Source organism: Lithobates pipiens, unplaced genomic scaffold (genome assembly GCF_037356315.1).
Source record: "Lithobates pipiens isolate NorthernLeopardFrog02 unplaced genomic scaffold, aLitPip1_a1.2 Scaffold_27, whole genome shotgun sequence".
In the NCBI taxonomy this organism is placed as follows: domain Eukaryota; kingdom Metazoa; phylum Chordata; class Amphibia; order Anura; family Ranidae; genus Lithobates; species Lithobates pipiens.
The window spans coordinates 15,844,599-15,861,782 of NW_027507788.1; the positions used below are offsets into that span (position 1 = coordinate 15,844,599).

General features: G+C 44.2%; 1 protein-coding gene across 1 annotated transcript in view; it reads right to left on the bottom strand.

Moving 5' to 3' along the window:
* Positions 1 to 17,184, bottom strand: part of LOC143933364 (uncharacterized) — a 69,485-nt gene that overhangs the window by 46,136 nt on the left and 6,165 nt on the right. The window contains exons 3-4 of the mRNA XM_077456232.1: positions 11,577 to 11,723; positions 6,092 to 6,223 (exon numbers count right to left, since the gene is read on the bottom strand). Of these exons, the coding sequence (XP_077312358.1) occupies positions 6,092 to 6,223; positions 11,577 to 11,723 (279 nt within the window). The remainder of the gene's footprint in view (positions 1 to 6,091; positions 6,224 to 11,576; positions 11,724 to 17,184) is intronic.

Here is a 17,184-nt window from a genome sequence, read left to right on the forward strand (position 1 = left end):
TTGCGCAGTAATAATTTGCTCGCTATGAAGTGGAGGGATAATAAGAATGTTTTCGTTCTTACCTCCCTTCATGCAGACACGACGGTCCAAATTTCTACGGCGACTGGTGTTGTGGAGAAACCCCTCTGTGTCCACAAATATAACCTTAACATGGGAGGGGTGGACCTCAATGACCAGTTGTTGGCGCCGTATCTAGTTGCCCGTAAGTCCAGACGCTGGTACAAAAAAGTGTCTGTTTATTTATTCCAATTGGCTATACTGAATGCTTATGTACTACACAAAGCTTCAGGACGGACTGGATCCTTCCTCAAATTCCAGGAGGATATCGTCAGAGCCCTTCTGTATCCAGACGGTGCTCCACCTCACCTTCCCCTACCAGATGCAGTAAGCCGGCTGCATGAGAGGCATTATTCTTATGTCATCCCGAGTACCCCTACCCAACGAGCCCCCCAAAAAAGATGTCGTGTCTGTAGCAAGCGCGGATTTAGGCGTGACACCCGTTCTTATTGTCCCCGCTGTCCTGACCAGCCTGGTCTTTGTCAGGGTGAGTGTTTTGAACGCTACCATGAACTAGTTGAGTATTAGCGCAGGGTACAGCATTGCACAAGCTAGGCACACGTTCACAGGGTCTCCCAAGATGCCATCACATTTTGAGAGACCCAAACCGCTGGAACCGTTACAACAGAAAAAGTGTTAAAGTTACAAAAAAAAGTGTTAAAAAAAAAAAAAAAAAAAAAAGTAAAAAAACCAAAAAAACCAAAAAAAATATAAAATAAAAAAACCAAAAATAGTTGTCGTTTTATTGTTCTCTCTCTCTCTATTCTCTCTCTATTGTTCTGCTCCTTTGTACTGTATTCTATTCTGCAATGTTTTATTGTTAACCATTTTTTGTTTTCAGGTACGCCATTCAGCTGTAGCGTGGATTTATTTATCTTGACAGCAACAGCGTTTGCTCCCACGATATGTAAAGCCACGACTCCAGCGCTGTCGGAGGTGATTTCACCACCACAGTTAAAAAAGAGCATATATGCCGAAGCATGGGGGCATAAGGGGTGGAGGATCGATTTTGCTCCTAATGCCGCGTACATACAGTCAAAATTCCGACGGAGGGCTTGCCCGTGGAAAAGTTTGAATGTATGTACGCGGCATAACTTTTTTGCGGGAGGATGCCCCCATGCTTCGGCATATATATATTTTAGGCACAGATTGTGTTAAATGTGTTATTTTTTGCGATTTTTTTTGTATTTGCTTTGCAGGTATGGTAAGTCCTACTGTTATACTGTAATGTTACTTTGTTTTATTGTTAACCATCATTTGCTTAGCAGGTACGCCATTCTGCTGCAGAGCGGATTTATTTATCTTGACAGCAACAGCGTTTGCTCCCACGATACATAAAGCCGCGACTCCAGCACTGTCGGGGGTGATTTCACCACCACAGTTAAAAAAGAGCATATATGCCGAAGCATGGGGGCATACGGGGTGGAGGAACGATCTGCTCCTACCTTTTGCGGGAGGATGCCCCCATGCTTCGGCATATATAAATGGTGCATGTATGCCCACCATTAGAAAGTGGGTGGATGAAGGGTGGTATCTAATGGTGGGCATGCCCACCGATCAATATTTTTTTTTCGTTCAGCCCACAGGCTGCATGAAAAAAAAAATACAATATATGCCCAACCAGTTCCAGCAACATACTGGTATGTTGCGGGACTTTGAGTGCTTATACCAGAATGATGCCTGCAGGTTTAGGTATCATCTTGGTATCATTCTTTTCAGCCAGCGGTCGGCTTTTATGTAAAAGCAATCCTAGTGGCTAATTAGCCTCTAGACTACTTTTACAAGCAGTGGGAGGGAATGTCCCCCCCCCCGCACCATCTTCCATGGTTTTCTCAGGCTCTCCTGTCCCAACAGGGAACCTGAGAATGCAGCCGGTGGTTCCGCCAGCTGACCATAGAGCTGATCAGAGACCAGAATGGCTCCAATCATCTCTATGGCCTAAGACACCGGAAGCTACGAGCATTTCATGACTTAGATTTTGCGGGATGTAAACAGCGCCATTGGGAAATTGGGAAAGCATTTTATCACACCGATCTTGGTGTGGTCAGATGCTTTGAGGACAGAGGAGAGATCTAGGGTCTGATAGACCCTAATTTTTTTAAAAAAGAGTACCTGTCACTACCTATTGCAATCATAGGGGATATTTATATTCCCTGAGATAACAATAAAAATCATAAAAAAATATATATAAATGAAAGGAACAGTTTAAAAAAAAAATAAAAAAGCAAAATAAATAATAAAAAAAAAAAAAAAAAAAAAAACCACCCCTGTCCCCCCCTGCTAAGGCGCAACGCGGAACACAAGCGTTGGTCTGGTGGCATATGTAAACAGCAATTGCACCATGCATGTGAGGTATCACCGCGAAGGTCAGATCGAGGGTACTAATTTTAGCAGTAGACCTCCTCCGTAAATCTAAAGTGGTCACCTGTAAAGGCATTTAAAGGCTTTTAAAAATGTACGTAGTTTGTCGCCGCTGCACGTTTCTGCGCAATTTTAAAGCATGTCGTGTTTGGTATCCATGTACTCGGCCTAAGATCATATTTTTTATTTCATCAAACATTTGGGCAATATAGTGATTTTTAGTGCATTAAAATAAAAAAAAGTGTGTTTTTTCCCCAAAAAATGCGTTTGAAAAATCGCTGCGCAAATACCGTGTGAAAAAAAAATATGAAACACCCACCATTTTAATCGGTAGGGCTTTTGCTTTAAAAAAACACTACATGTTTGGGGGTTCAAAGTAATTTTCTTGCAAAAAAAAATATTTTTTCATGTAAACAAAAAGTGTCAGAAAGGGCTTTTTCTTCAAGTGGTTAGAAGAGTGGGTGATGTGTGACATAAGCTTCTAAATGTTGTGCATAAAATGCCAGGACAGTTCAAAACCCCCCCAAATGACCCCATTTTAGAAAGTAGACACCCCAAGCTATTTGCTGAGAGGCAGGTCGAGTCCATGGAATATTTTATATTTTGACAAAAGTTGTGGAAAAAATACATTATTATTATTTTTTTTTTTTTTTTTGCACAAAGTTGTCATTAAATGATATATTGCTCAAACATGCCATGGTTATATGTAAAATTACACCCCAAAATACATTCTGTTGCTTCTCCTGAGTACGGGGATACCACAAGTGTGAGACCTTTTGGGAGCCTAACCGCGTACGGTACCCCAAAATCCAAGCACCACCTTCAGGATTTCTAAGGGTGTAAATTTTAGATTTCATTCCTCACTGCCTATCACAGTTTCGGAGGCCATGGAATGCCCAGATAGCACAAAATCCCCCCAAGTGACCCCATTTTGGAAAGGAGACACCCCAAGCTATTTGCCGAGAGGTATGGTTAGTATTTTGCAGACCTTCATTTTTGTCACAAAGTTTTGAAAATTGAAAAAAAGAAAAAAAATATACATTATTTTTTTTTTTCTTCATTTTCAAAAACAAATGAGAGCTGCAAAATACTCACCATGCCTCTCGGCAAATAGCTTGGGGTGTCTACTTTCCAAAATGGGGTCATTTTGGGGGGTTTTGTGCTATTTTGGCATTTTATGGCCTTCAAAACTGTGATAGGTAGTGAGGTGTAAAATCCAAAATTTACACCCTTAGAAATCCTGAAGGCGGTTCTTGGTTTTCGGGGCCCCGTACGCGACTAGGCTCTCAAAAAGTCCCACACATGTGGTATCCCCGTACTCAGGAGAAGCAGCAGAATTTATTTTGGGGTGTCATTTCACATATGTCCCTGGCATGTGTGAGCAATATATCATTTAGTGACAACTTTGTGAAAAAAAAATAAAAGTTTGTAATTTTCCCGCAACTTGTGGCAAAATATAAAATATTCCATGGACTCAACATGCCTCTCAGCAAATAGCTTGGGGTGTCTACTTTCTAAAATGGGGTCATTTGTGGGGGTTTTGTGCCATCTTGGCATTTTATGGCCTTCAAAACTGTAATAGGTAGTGAGGCATGAAATCAAAGATTTACGCCCTTAGAAAGCCTGAAGGCGGTTCTTGGCTTTCGGGGCCCCGTACGCACCTAGGCTCCCAAAAAATCCCACACATGTGGTATCCCCGTACTCAGGAGAAGCAGCAGAATTTATTTTGGGGTGTCATTTTACATATGCCCATGGCATGCATGAGCAATATATCATTTAGTGACAACTTTGTGAAAAAAAAAATAAAAAAAAAAAAGTTTGTAAATTTCCCGCAACTTGCGGCAAAATATAAAATATTCCATGGACTCAACATGCCTCTCAGCAAATAGCTTGGGGTGTCTACTTTCTAAAATGGGGTCATTTGTGGGTGTTTTGTGCCATCTTGGCATTTTATGGCCTTCAAAACTGTAATAGGTAGTGAGGCGTGAAATCAAAGATTTACGCCCTTAGAAAGCCTGAAGGCGGTTCTTGGCTTTTGGGGCCCCGTACGCAGCTAGGCTCCCAAAAAGTCCCACATATGTGGTATCCCCGTACTCAGGAGAAGCAGCAGAATTTATTTTGGGGTGTCATTTCACATATGCCCATGGCATGCGTGAGCAATATATCATTTAGTGACAACTTTGTGAAAAAAAATAAAAAAATAAAAAAAGTTTGTAATTTTCCCGCAACTTGCGGCAAAATATAAAATATTCCATGGACTCAACATGCCTCTCAGCAAATAGCTTGGGGTGTCTACTTTCTAAAATGGGGTCATTTGTGGGGGTTTTGTGCCATCTTGGCATTTTATGGCCTTCAAAACTGTAATAGGTAGTGAGGCGTGAAATTAAAAATTTACGGCCTTAGAAAGCCTGAAGGCGGTGCTTGGTTTTCGGGGCCCCGTACGCGGCTAGGCTCCCAAAAAATCCCACACATGTGGTATCCCCGTACTCAGGAGAAGCAGCAGAATTTATTTTGGGGTGTAATTTCACATATGCCCATAGCATGTGTAAGCAATATATCATTTAGTGACAACTTTGTGAAAAATTTATAAAGTTTGTCATTTTCCCGCAACTTGTGGCAAAATATAAAATATTCCATGGACTCAACATGCCTCTCAGCAAATAGCTTGGGGTGTCTACTTTCTAAAATGGGGTCATTTGTGGGGGTTTTGTGCCATCTTGGCATTTTATGGCCTTCAAAACTGTGATAGGTAGTGAGGAGTAAAATGACATATGTATGCCCTTAGAAATCCTGAAGGCGGTGCTTGGCTTTCGGGGCCCCGTACGCGGCTAGGCTTCCAAAAAGTCGACCACATGTGGTATCCCCGTACTCAGGAGAAGCAGCAGAATGTATTTTGGGGTACAATTCCACATATAACCATGGCATGTGTGAGCAATATATCATTTAGTGACAACTTTGTGTAAAAAAAAAAAAAAATTTTTTTTTTTGTCATTATTCAATCGCTTGCGGCAAAAAAATAAAATATTCAATGGGCTCAACATGCCTCTTATCAATTTCCTTAGGGTGTCTACTTTCCAAAATGGGGTCATTTGGGGGGGTTTTGTACTGCCCTGCCATTTTAGCACCTCAAGAAATGAGATAGGCAGTCATAAAATAAAAGCTGCGTAAATTCCAGAAAATGTACCTTAGTTTGTAGATGTGACAACTTTTGCGCAAACCAATAAATATACAATTATTGACTTTTTTTTTACCAAAGACATGTGGCTGAATACATTTTGGCCTAAATGTATGACTAAAATTGAGTTTATTGGATTTTTCTAATAACAAAAAGTAGAAAATATCATTTTTTTTCAAAATTTGCGGTATTTTTACGTTTATATCGCAAAAAATAAAAATCGCAGAGTCAGTCAAATACCTTTAAAAGAAAGCTCTATTTGTGGGAAGAAAAGGACGCAAATTTCGTTTGGGTACAACATTGCATGACCGCGCAATTACCAGTTAAAGCAGCGCAGTGCCAAAGTGTAAAAAGACCTCTGGTCATTTACCAGCAAAATGGTCCGGTCTGAAAGTGGTTAAAGACTAATTTTGATGTGGTTGGTAATGTATTTTCATGTCAAATGCTTTTTAATTAAAGTAAATAAATACACACAAACATAAAATAATTTTGAAATACCTGATGAGGAAGGTTGAAAAAGGCAAGTTTTCTCACTGCCAGTGCATTGTATATTCGTCTGTTGATCACACAGGTACTGTGATCGGCATGATGGGCAAACAAGTCCATTGGCCTGGGAACTGGTAGCTGGAACTGTTAGAACATGATAATGTTAGTTAAAAAAAAAAAAAATTATATATATATATATAGATATAGATATATATACAAAAGTATTTTTCAAAGACAATTTTGAAGTCTTATTAATAAAGCAGAACATTTTTTTTATGGCTCTATGTAAGCTCAGCAGGTTTTGGGTTAGGTTATCCCTTAAACATCAGTTTTTGTATTGTTGAATAAGGATAAACCGAACACCCCCCAGTTCGGTTTTCACCAGAACATTCTGAACAGGCAGAAAATTTGTAAGAACACACGAATACCAAAATATTGTACCTAGGGGGTGTCTATATTATGCACAGCAAAATGAAATTTCTAAAGGAAAAATTGTCATTCAAAATTGATCACGGCTGTAATGAATTGTCGTGTCCTGGCAATATAGACAAAACTCATTGAAAAAAAGGGCATGCCCTCCCCCAGTCCTTTACCAGACCCTTTGACCCTTTGGGGTTTAAAAAAATTGTGATCCATGCCAGGCCGCCCTTCAGGTCTGATATGGAAATTAAGGGGAACCCTGCGCCAAAATGTAAAAATAAATCTATACCAGACCCTTATCCGAGCACGCAACCTGGCAGGCTGCAGAAAAAAAGAGGGGGGATGAAAGAGAGTCCCCCTCCTGAACCGTACCAGGCCACATCCCCTCCACATGAGGAGGGTGCTTTGGAGTAGCCCCCAAAGCACCTTGTCCCCATGTTGATGGGTACAAGGGCCTCATCCCTTTGTCCGATGGTTGTGGGGATGTGTTGATGGGGGGCTTATTGGAATCTGAAAGCCCCCTTTAACAATGTGAATTAACTATGTGAATTGGTAACGGGATGCATTGTACCCCTACCATTTCACAAAAAAAGCGTCAAAAATGGTAAAAAAGACAAGAGACAGCTTGGGACAAGTCCTTTATTAGAAAAAAAAAACATCCAGTGATGTTTATTCACGCTGCCTGATGGACCGAAGGAAAAAAAAAGCCTCAAGTGGTCCGCCTCCATGGGAGGCTCTCGCCAAATTATGCTTCTTCTGGGTGACAGTTCTTATATCGCTGAGGGCAGGGCCACCCGATGACGTAAACGGGTGACCCTGCCCCCTATGACACCACAAGGCTTCCCTGTGGATCCTCTGTAGCGTCAGAGGGGGTGAAGCCCCACCCTCAGCCATACGGAGGCAGAGCGGTGAATGCTTTTTTTTGGTCCTTCGGGCGGCGTGAATTTACATCGCAGGACATTTTTATCTTTTTATTTTTTAATAAAGGACTTGTCCCAAGCTGTTTCTTGTTTTTTTTTTTTTTGTTTGTTTTTTTACAATTGTTTTGTGAAATAGTAGGGGTACAATGTACCCTATTACCAATTCACATAGAGGGGACACCAGGATCCTGGGGTGCCCTTGTTAAAGGGGGTTTACAGATTCCGATAAGTCCCCCACCTGCATAACCCCACAACCACTGGGAAAGGGTTGTGGGGATGAGGCCCTTGTCCCCATCAACATGGGGACAAGATGCTTTGGGGTAAGACCCCAAAGCACCCTCTCCATGTTGAGGGCATGTGGCCTGGTGCAGTTCAGGAGGGGGGCTCTCTCTCATCCCCCCTCTGTTCCTGCGGCCTGCCAGGCTGCGTGCTCGGATAAGGGCCTGGTATGGATTTTGGGGGGACCCCTATGCCATTATTCTTAATTTTTGGCGCAGGGTTCCCCTTAAAATCCCTTCAGGTCTGGTATGGATTGGGGGGGACCCCTACGCCATTTTTTTTTTATTTGCCGCAGGGTTCCCTTTAAATTCCATATCAGACCTGAAGGTTCGGGGTTCCCCTTAATATTCATACCAGATGTGATATTGCTGAGACCCGACAATTGAGTTTTAAATGACAATTTTGCCTTTAGAAATGTAATTTTGCTGTGGTATTGTTCTAAACACGGGAAAAATTTGCCACTTTGCCGGCATACTATAGATACCCCCCAGGCACAATATTTAAAATAATATTTCTTTTTTATTGTTTCACTTTAAGCCTTAAAAAATCACTGCTCCTGAAAAAACGTTGTTTTAAAAAAAAATATATATTGTTTTGTATTCCTACATGTCCCCTGGGGCAGGATCCGAGTCCCCAAACACTTTTTATGATGTTAACTTGCATATAAGCCTTGAAAATGAGCACTTTGATTTTTCATGTTTGTGTCCCATAGACTTTAATGGTGTTCGTATGTTCTTTCAAATCTTTTGCCTGTTTGGTATGTTTTGGTGCGAACCAAACGGGGGGTCTTCGGCTCATCCCTACTTACTAGGAATGGCGGCAGCACCCATGTGTCAATCCGAAGATCGGCTTTGGGTGCTGACATCGCGGGCTCCCTAGACAGGTAAGTGTACATATATTAAAAGTCAGTGGCTACACTATTTGTAGCTGCTGACTTTTTTTTCAGGTGGAATTCCGTTTTAAAGTGGTTGTTAAGCCACTCTAACCTGTATACACCATCAGTACTGCCTCCTATTGTAGTATCCCCCTCTGTGTGTGATTTATGAAAATAAATGCTGCAAATATCTAATTTCACTGCCAAGATTGTGATCACATGACCAGTCAGCTTTCTCCTTTCCTCGTCTGAGAGATGCAGTGGGTAGGGCTGAGATTCCCCTGATGATATCAGTCTGGAGGGTAGGAGGAGGGAAGGAGAGAGCTAGCTGGTCATGTGATTGCAATCTCGGCAGAGGCTGCTCTCTAATTAGGCAAATTAGGCGGTCGCCTTAGGCCCCCGCGATCAGAGGGGCCTCACGGCTCCCTAGTTTACCTTACAGTCGCCTCTTCTAGCAGCAGATATCTTTGCCACCAGCACAGCGCCGAGTCCTCCAGTGGCACAGAGAAAACTGGCCATGAGCGGGCCACAGCCAGCTCTGACACTTCTCCCCTCCCCATTCTGCCCGCACAGCCGGTCAGCGAAGAGAGCTGCTTTTACTTCTCCCCCTGCTCCCGTCCTCTCCTCCTCTGTCTGCCTCGCCCACTCTCCCAACAGACACTGTGTTCTTTAGACATAGAAAAAATTTAAATTGGGCTATGGACTTTTTAGGCACAGTACAACTATTTTGCGTGCTCGGATAAAGGGTCTGGTATGGATTTTTAGGGGGAACTCCACGCCATTTTTTTTTTTTTAATTTGGCGTGGAGTTCCCCTTAAAATCCATACCAGACCTGAAGGATCTGGTATCGATATCTGCTCGGAACCCCACGTCATTTTTTTTTATATATATATATATGACGCGGGGTTCCCTTTAATATCCATACCAGACCTGAAGGGCCTAGTAATTGAATTTGGGGGAACCCCACGCTTTTTTTTTATCAATGACTTTCAATGACTTCTCTGTATTACGGGGAGCAAAAATATATAGCTGCAAGTGATTTTGAATTTATTTTTTTTCCTGCAGAAATGATACTTTGTACAGGGATAGTTCTAAGCATGGGAAACATGCGCCCCTTTACAGGCATACTATACACACCCCCCAGGTACGAAATTTAAAGGAATATTACACTTTTATTGTTTCACTTTAAGCATTATTGAAATCACTGCTCCCGAAAAAACGGCCGGTTTTAAAACTTTTTTTTTGCATTGATACATGTCCCCTGGGGCAGGACCCGGGTCCCCGAACACTTTTTAGGACGATAACTTGCATATTAGCTTTTAAAATTAGCACTTTAGATTTCCCCCATAGACTTGTACAGGGTGTTCCACGGCTTTTCGAATTTGCACCCCAAATTGTTCACCGTACATCTTTCTTTTCTTTCTTTCTCTCCTGACCACTCCAGTTCTCCTCTACCCATTCCCCATCTCCTACCCACTCTGCCCTTTTTCAACCCTCCTCCTACTCCCTTGCCCCATGGTTCCCAGCTCCATCCTGACTCCCATTTTTCAGGGGCTAAGAAAGAACCCAGAGGCAGAGCATCTCACTATTGCTGTTGCTTGCGTGGGTGGGATGTGTGCTGCACCAATTCCTGCTGACCCTCCTCTCCTATTCATCCCATGTGATTGGTGCAGTACACATCCCACCCACACAAGCAGCAGCAGTAATAAGATGTTCCACCTCGGGGTCCTTCCTTAACCCTTGCAAGAGAGCAACAAACTCTAGAGGGGAAGGCAGAGGGGGATTTATCATTCCAGTGTAGATTTAGCCAAGTGACAGCCTGCCAGAATAGGTGGAATCTGTGAGAGCAGCTCTGCTTGAGGATACCATATCTTTAACATTCATTACTGCCCCTGTACTGTGTCCACTTACCTACCCTCTGTACTGTTCCCTCCTGCTCCCCCCTGTACTGTATCCTTCTACCCACTTTACTGTGCCCTCCTGCTCCCCCTGTACTGTATCCTACCCCCTGTACTATGCCCTCCTCCTCCCCCCTGTACTGTACCCTCCACTTAGCCTTCTGTACTGTACCCTCCTGACCCATGTACTGGGTACCCCTTACCCTCCCCCTATACTGTACCCTACCAAAACAGTACATTTTTATTGATCGTTTTCATTTTTTTTCCCCATTATGGACGTGAGTGGGGCCTCATGTCTCAGTTTTGCCTAAGGCCTCACAAAGCCTAGATCCACCTCTAAATCTCGGCTTAAATTAGGTACTTACAGCATTTCTATTTATAAATCATTCACAGCGGAGGAGACTGCAATAGGAAGCAGTGCTGATGGTGTATACAGGTTAGTGTTATGAGAGCAGCATGAGGGGGAGGGGTGGCTCACACACAGACAGAGAGGGAAGGAGGACACAGGAGCCAAGGGGAGAGTAGATAGCAGGCTGCCGGTGAAACTGACCACAGTGTTGGGGCTCAGCAGCCATGATACACTGTGGCCAGTTTACAGAGAGGTGGGGAGAAACTGGCAGGATCAGCCGGGTGTTTTAGGTGTTATAGGTGGCCAAATGACACAGGACAAGCACTGTGTCATATAACATGCTTTAAAGGAGCAGGACCCATTTTTTTGTTTGTTTTGCGTTTAAGCAAACTCTGGAAGGCAGTGGAGGACAGAAAAGCCATGAGGTTATGAAGAGTCGGACAAAACTAAATGACAGAACAACAACAAGAACAATTAAATTATTTACAGATACCTGGAAACTTGGGGAAAGATTGCACCCAATCATTTAGATTTTTATACTAATAATGGATTTAAATGAAATATTTAAATTACTTAATTTTGAAGAATTGATACACTTTTATGTATAGAGGTGAAATTGATTTCACATTGGGGATATATTGGGGTTTGTATTTAGGGAAATGTAAATATGTGACTATAAAAGTGTTAATATTGTGAATATGTTAATATTTTGTGAATGAGAACATAAAAATATTAATGATAAAATTTAGAAACTTACATTGGGGTAGAGATGGGATGCAGTTATCGGTGTCGCAGCATGAAATCCCCATCTTCATTTTGCCGCCGGTATAGCTGATGCTGCCCATTTTATTACACTTGCTTTTTGACACACATGACAGTATATAGTCTGTAGTGGTGAATCCCCCTGCACAATAATTAATACAGTAGCATTATACAGCTGCAATATATTCATCTAGAAACAAAAACAGCCCCCCCCCCCGTGCTCAGACCTTAGCAGCACTCAGTCCCCAATATACCAGAACAACCAAGACAATATGGCCATGGGACTTTTAGTAGTAAAAAAATATAGAAATTATTTAAATTTACATAAAAAACATATACATATCCACATTTTCGTGTAGAAATAAAAACACTGTTTCACCAAAGTGCATTCTAAATGCCAAAGTGGTTAGTAAATCATTGTCCATTTGCAGAAGCGGTAATCTCTATGCCCACTTCACCAGGAGTCAGCCGAAGTTGGTTTCTGTGTACATCTATGGAGAAACCCAGTGATGTTAGTAACTCAGTTAAAATAAACTTACTTAACTTACTTTAGAGGGTAATGAGTAATCTAACTGATTGCTCTTCCCCTCATGGTAACTCAGTTCTCATTACTTGGGTGGCGTTACCGCAATTACATCTACCGCCCGGGAGACTTGCCGTGGCCGCGTTGCCTGGCCGTTCATTCCGCCGCGGGGATGGGGGCTTTCACCCGCTGAGCTGAGAAGAGGCTGAGACTCAGAGACTGTCTGGACCGCCCCATCCCGCCCCCCGCCTATCCAGAGAGAGAGAGAGTGTAGGGAGGCGGACACTGAAAAATGAAGTCAGCTGACCAGCTGACGCCAATCGAGTGAAGGGGAGGGTCTCTCTCTCTCTCTCTCTCTCCCCCATGAGGAAAGGCATCCCTGGAGGCATTCAAGTAAGTGACTGTCTGACGATTCAAATTGCAGTGCAATCGATCCATCCCAAGTCCTCCACCACCCCTGCTTCTTATCGATCCCATCCCTACCCACCCACCATCACTTCTACAACAGAGGTGATGGGGGGGATACAGTAGGGATGAGATCAGTGGTGGTGGGGTGTGGGATCAGGAAGAGGCAGAGGTGGTGGTGGGAGAGGATGGCACCACCACCGTTGCCACCCCCCCCCAAGTACCACCGCTTCCTGCTACCCTCCCCAAGTACACCACCACTGCCACCCCCCAAGTACTGTACATCACCACCACTGCCACTCCCCCAAGTACCACCGCTTCCTGCCACCCTCCCCAAGTACACCACCGCTGCCACCCCCCCCCCCCCAAGTACTGTACAATACAACTACTGCCACCACCCCCAGTACCACCGCTGCCACCCCCTCAAGTACCACCGCTGCCACCGCTGTCCCATTTACTTTGCTGAGTAACTAATTACTTTTCCAATGTAGTAACTGAGTTACTAACACAATTACTTTTTGGGAGAAGTAATTTGTAACTTAACTAATTACTTTTAAGTAAGATGACCCAATTGGCTGAAGGACAGGCGATCCTATTGGCTGCCTAGGAGGAGGAGGGAGGAGATGCACGGCTTAAGCTGCAATGATGCAGAGGAGGAGGAGCCGCCACTCGTCGCCTGTCACGCCTAGATGGGGTAATTGTCTGGACAGTCAAACTAACCGTAAGACCGCGTGGGGTGGGGTGGGGGGGTTGCAGTTGTGGGAGTGACCCAACCGACAAAAAAGATCACCAGCCCCCACTTGTATGCCCTGTACACACGGTCGGACATTCCGACCACAAAATCTGTCGGATTTTTTCCGACCACAAAATCTGTCGCATTTTTTCTGACGGATTTTGGCCGAAACTTGTGTTGCATACACACGGTCGGACAAAGTTGTCAAAAATCCGATCGTTCGGAACGAGGCGACGTACAAAACTTACGACGGGACTATGGAGAGGCCAGTAGCCAATAACTTTTGTCTCGTAATTTATTCTGAGCACGCATGGCACTTTGTCCGTCGGAATTCTCTACAAACGATCAGGAAAAGTCCGATCGGATTTTGTTGTCATAAAATTTTAGATCCAGCTCTCAAACCTTTTCCGTCGGAATTTCTGACGGAAAAAGTCCGATAGAGCCCACCCACAATCGGATTTTCCAACAACATAATCCCATCGGACCTTTTCTGTCGGAATTTCCGACCGTGTGTATGGGGCAGTAGAGTGGGCAGAGGCCAGCTGTAATGAAGGAATAACTGGGTTCCAAAAAGAAAAATGAGAAAAAAGAAGAAACAATGAAAGAATAAGAAAGGAAAAGGAGAGAAAACAAAAAAGAAGAAAAGAAAAGAAAAAATAGAAAAATATATTATAATTAATGCCAGTAAAACAAAAATAAGATAAAATAGAATAGATTCATTGAAATAAAAGATAACGTATAAATGAAAATATTATGAAAATAAACATAAAAATGTAAGATAAAAAATGCAAAACACACAAAAAAAAGATAAAAAAGGTTGTTTTTCTTTAAAATTTCATGCATCTTCTGTTATTTACCTGTAAACACCTCCAGAGTGTAGATATCCACAAGGCCTGAGACTGTTTTTGGGTGCCATCATCTTGCATTTGCTCTCAGCAGCTCCAACAGACTCAGAGCAGTTACTCAAGTGATACTATAGGCCAGTGATGGCGAACCTTGGCAGCCCAGATGTTTTGGAACTACATTTCCCATGATGTTCATTCACTCTTCAGTGTACTTTAGCATCATGGGAAATGTAGTTCCAAAACATCTGGGGTGCCAAGGTTCAGCATCACTACTATAGGCTATAGCTACATAAAGGTGAGGGGAGGGGCAAAGGAGCTGGGCCAGCAAAGATAAGAATTAGACACTCTCAGAAGAGGGATGGCTATGATGTGCAAAGAGAGAGGGGGCTGTGATAGGGAACTCTTCCTGGAGTGGTTACATTCTCTATGGAGTTCTGAGGCATATGGCAAGTGATCAAAAAAATTATTACTGGAAAGGAAAAGCACTGTAAGTAATCATTCAAATACTTTATTTTTATTTGGTTTTACCTGCAACATTTTAGGACAGTAACAGGGGCTCTATAATAGAAACCTGTCATCACATAAACATGGATGCTGCAATTTCTGATTATTCTGCTAAGGCTTGACACAAAGAACACAAGCTCAGGGTCTTCTGCTTGGGGGACATGACTATCTTAGGCCGCGTACACACGGGCGGATTGTCTGCCCAACTAAGTTCGTCAGACAATCCGACAGACAGTCCGTCCAAATTTTGAATGAACGGACTTGACCACACACGATGAACAGACAGTCCGCTGAAAGCATGCGCGATGACGTGTACAGCACGTACGACGGGACTAGAAAAACAACGTCCTATACACTGCAATGCAACCTTCGGCCATGTAAATCCTTTCTGAGCATGCGCCATACTTAGTCCGTCCAACTTGCCTACACACGAGCGGATTGTCCGCTGAAACCAAGTTTGGACGGACAAAATTACGGAAATTCCGTAAGACCTTGTTCGTCAGACTGTCCGCTGAAAAAGTCCGCTGAAGCCCACACACGAGCGGATTGTCCGCTGAAACACGGTTCAGCGGACTAAGTTGGACAGACAATCCGCCCGTGTGTACGCGGCCTTAAGAGCACCAAGCCCCAATGCTGGACTTTATTGACAACACAACTGACCCATTGTGTGCCCCTATCTTGTAAGCAGGTGGAATTCTCAAGCATCAAGCACAAACTAAAATCTGTTTTGGGTGGACTGACCCTTTAAGACATGATAATTTTTTTACACAGTGCACTAGACATACTAGAGAATTTAAAGAGGTGTTCCGCCTGGGAAAAAAGTAATACTGCAAAATACTGTAGCTGCTGATTTTTAATATATGGGCACTGTCCAGGGAGCCAGTGATTTCGGCACAACAGCCGATTTTCAGATCGGCTGTCAGGTGCCGATGTCGCCATTTTGCAGCGGAGGTCCACCAGACTTTCCGAACAAGCGGACCTTCCCACATACGTCTGGACTTTTCTGATGGAGTAGTTCCGGCAGACAATCCGCCGGACTGTGGCGGGTGTCCTCCGGACTTTTGAAATGAATGAACTTGCCCACACACGGAGAAAAGTCTGTTCATTTTGAACTAGCGAAGGAAGTCAATGTTGCCGCCTCCATCGGTGAGATTGACACCTTGCGAGCCCCATCACCTGGTATGGACTTAAAGGGGAATCCCTATGCCGAAAAAATGGCGTGGGGGTCCCCCCAAAGTCCATTGCAGACCCTTATCTGAGCACGCAGCCCAGCCGGTCAGGAAAGGTGGTGGGGAAAAGCGAATCCCCCCCAAGCCGTATCAGGGTGCGTGCCCTCAACATGGGGGGTGCTTTGGGGTGAGGGAGCCACCTTGTCCCCATGTTGATGAGTACAAGGGCCTCTTCCCGACAACCCTGGCCGTTGGTTGTTGGAGTCTGCGGGCAGGGGGCTTATCGGAATCCGAGAGCCCCCTTTAATAAGGGGGCCCCCAGATCCCACCCCCCCACCCTATGTGAATGAGTATGGGGTACATTGTACCCCTACCCAATCACCTGAGGGAAAAAGTGTCAATAAAAAACACAAGTTTTTAAAATAATTTATTAGACAGCTCCGGTGGTCTTACGTCTTGGGGGTCTTCTCGTCGGACTCCGATATCTTCTGCTAGCTCTTTTACAGTCCTGGAGGTTGCTGGGACTGTGACATCATAAGGGGCGGGGTCACCATGTGACATCACCCGGTGACCCCCACCCCTTATTCCTATATAAGTCGCTGCACAATGCGTCCCTGTCATTGCGGCCAGAGACAGCGTTGTGTCAACATCGCAAGGAAGAAGAAAAAAAGAAGAGAAGAAGGCAGCGATAGCGACAGAAGACCGGGCCAACGCTAGTAAAAGAGCTGGAAGAAGAAAGCGGAGGCCGGTAAGAAGAACCTAAGAGGGGGACAAGACCCCCGAAGAGCGGGACAAGACCCCGAAGTCGGAAGAAGAGCCCCGGACGGAGGCGACGACGAAGAAGAAAGCCGGGATCCTCCGCTAGTAAAAGAGCTAGCAGAAGATAGCGAATAAGTCCCGTGAGAAGACCCCCAAGACGGAAGACCACCGGAGCTGTCTAATAAATTATTTTAAAAACTTGTGCTGTGTTTTTTTATTGACACTTTTTCCCTCAGGTGAATGGGTAGGGGTACAATGTACCTCATACTCATTCACATAGGGTGGGGGGCCGGGATCTGGGGGCCCGTTATTAAAGGGGGCTCCCGGATTCCGATAAGCCCTCAGCCCGCAGACCCGACAACCAATGGTCAGGGTTGTTGGAAAGAGGCCCTTGTCTTCATCAACATGGGGACAAGGTGCTTTGGGGTGGTGGGGCCCTGTCTAATAAATTATTTTAAAAACCTGTGTTGTGTTATTTTATTGACACTTTTTCCCTCAGGTGAATGGGTAGGGGTACAATGTACCTCATACTCATTCACATAGGGTGGGGGGCCGGGATCTGGGGGCCCCCTTATTAAAGGAGGCTCCCGGATTCCGATAAGCCCCCCGCCCGCAGATCCCGACAACCAATGGCCAGGGTTGTTGGGAAGAGGCCCTTGTCTTCA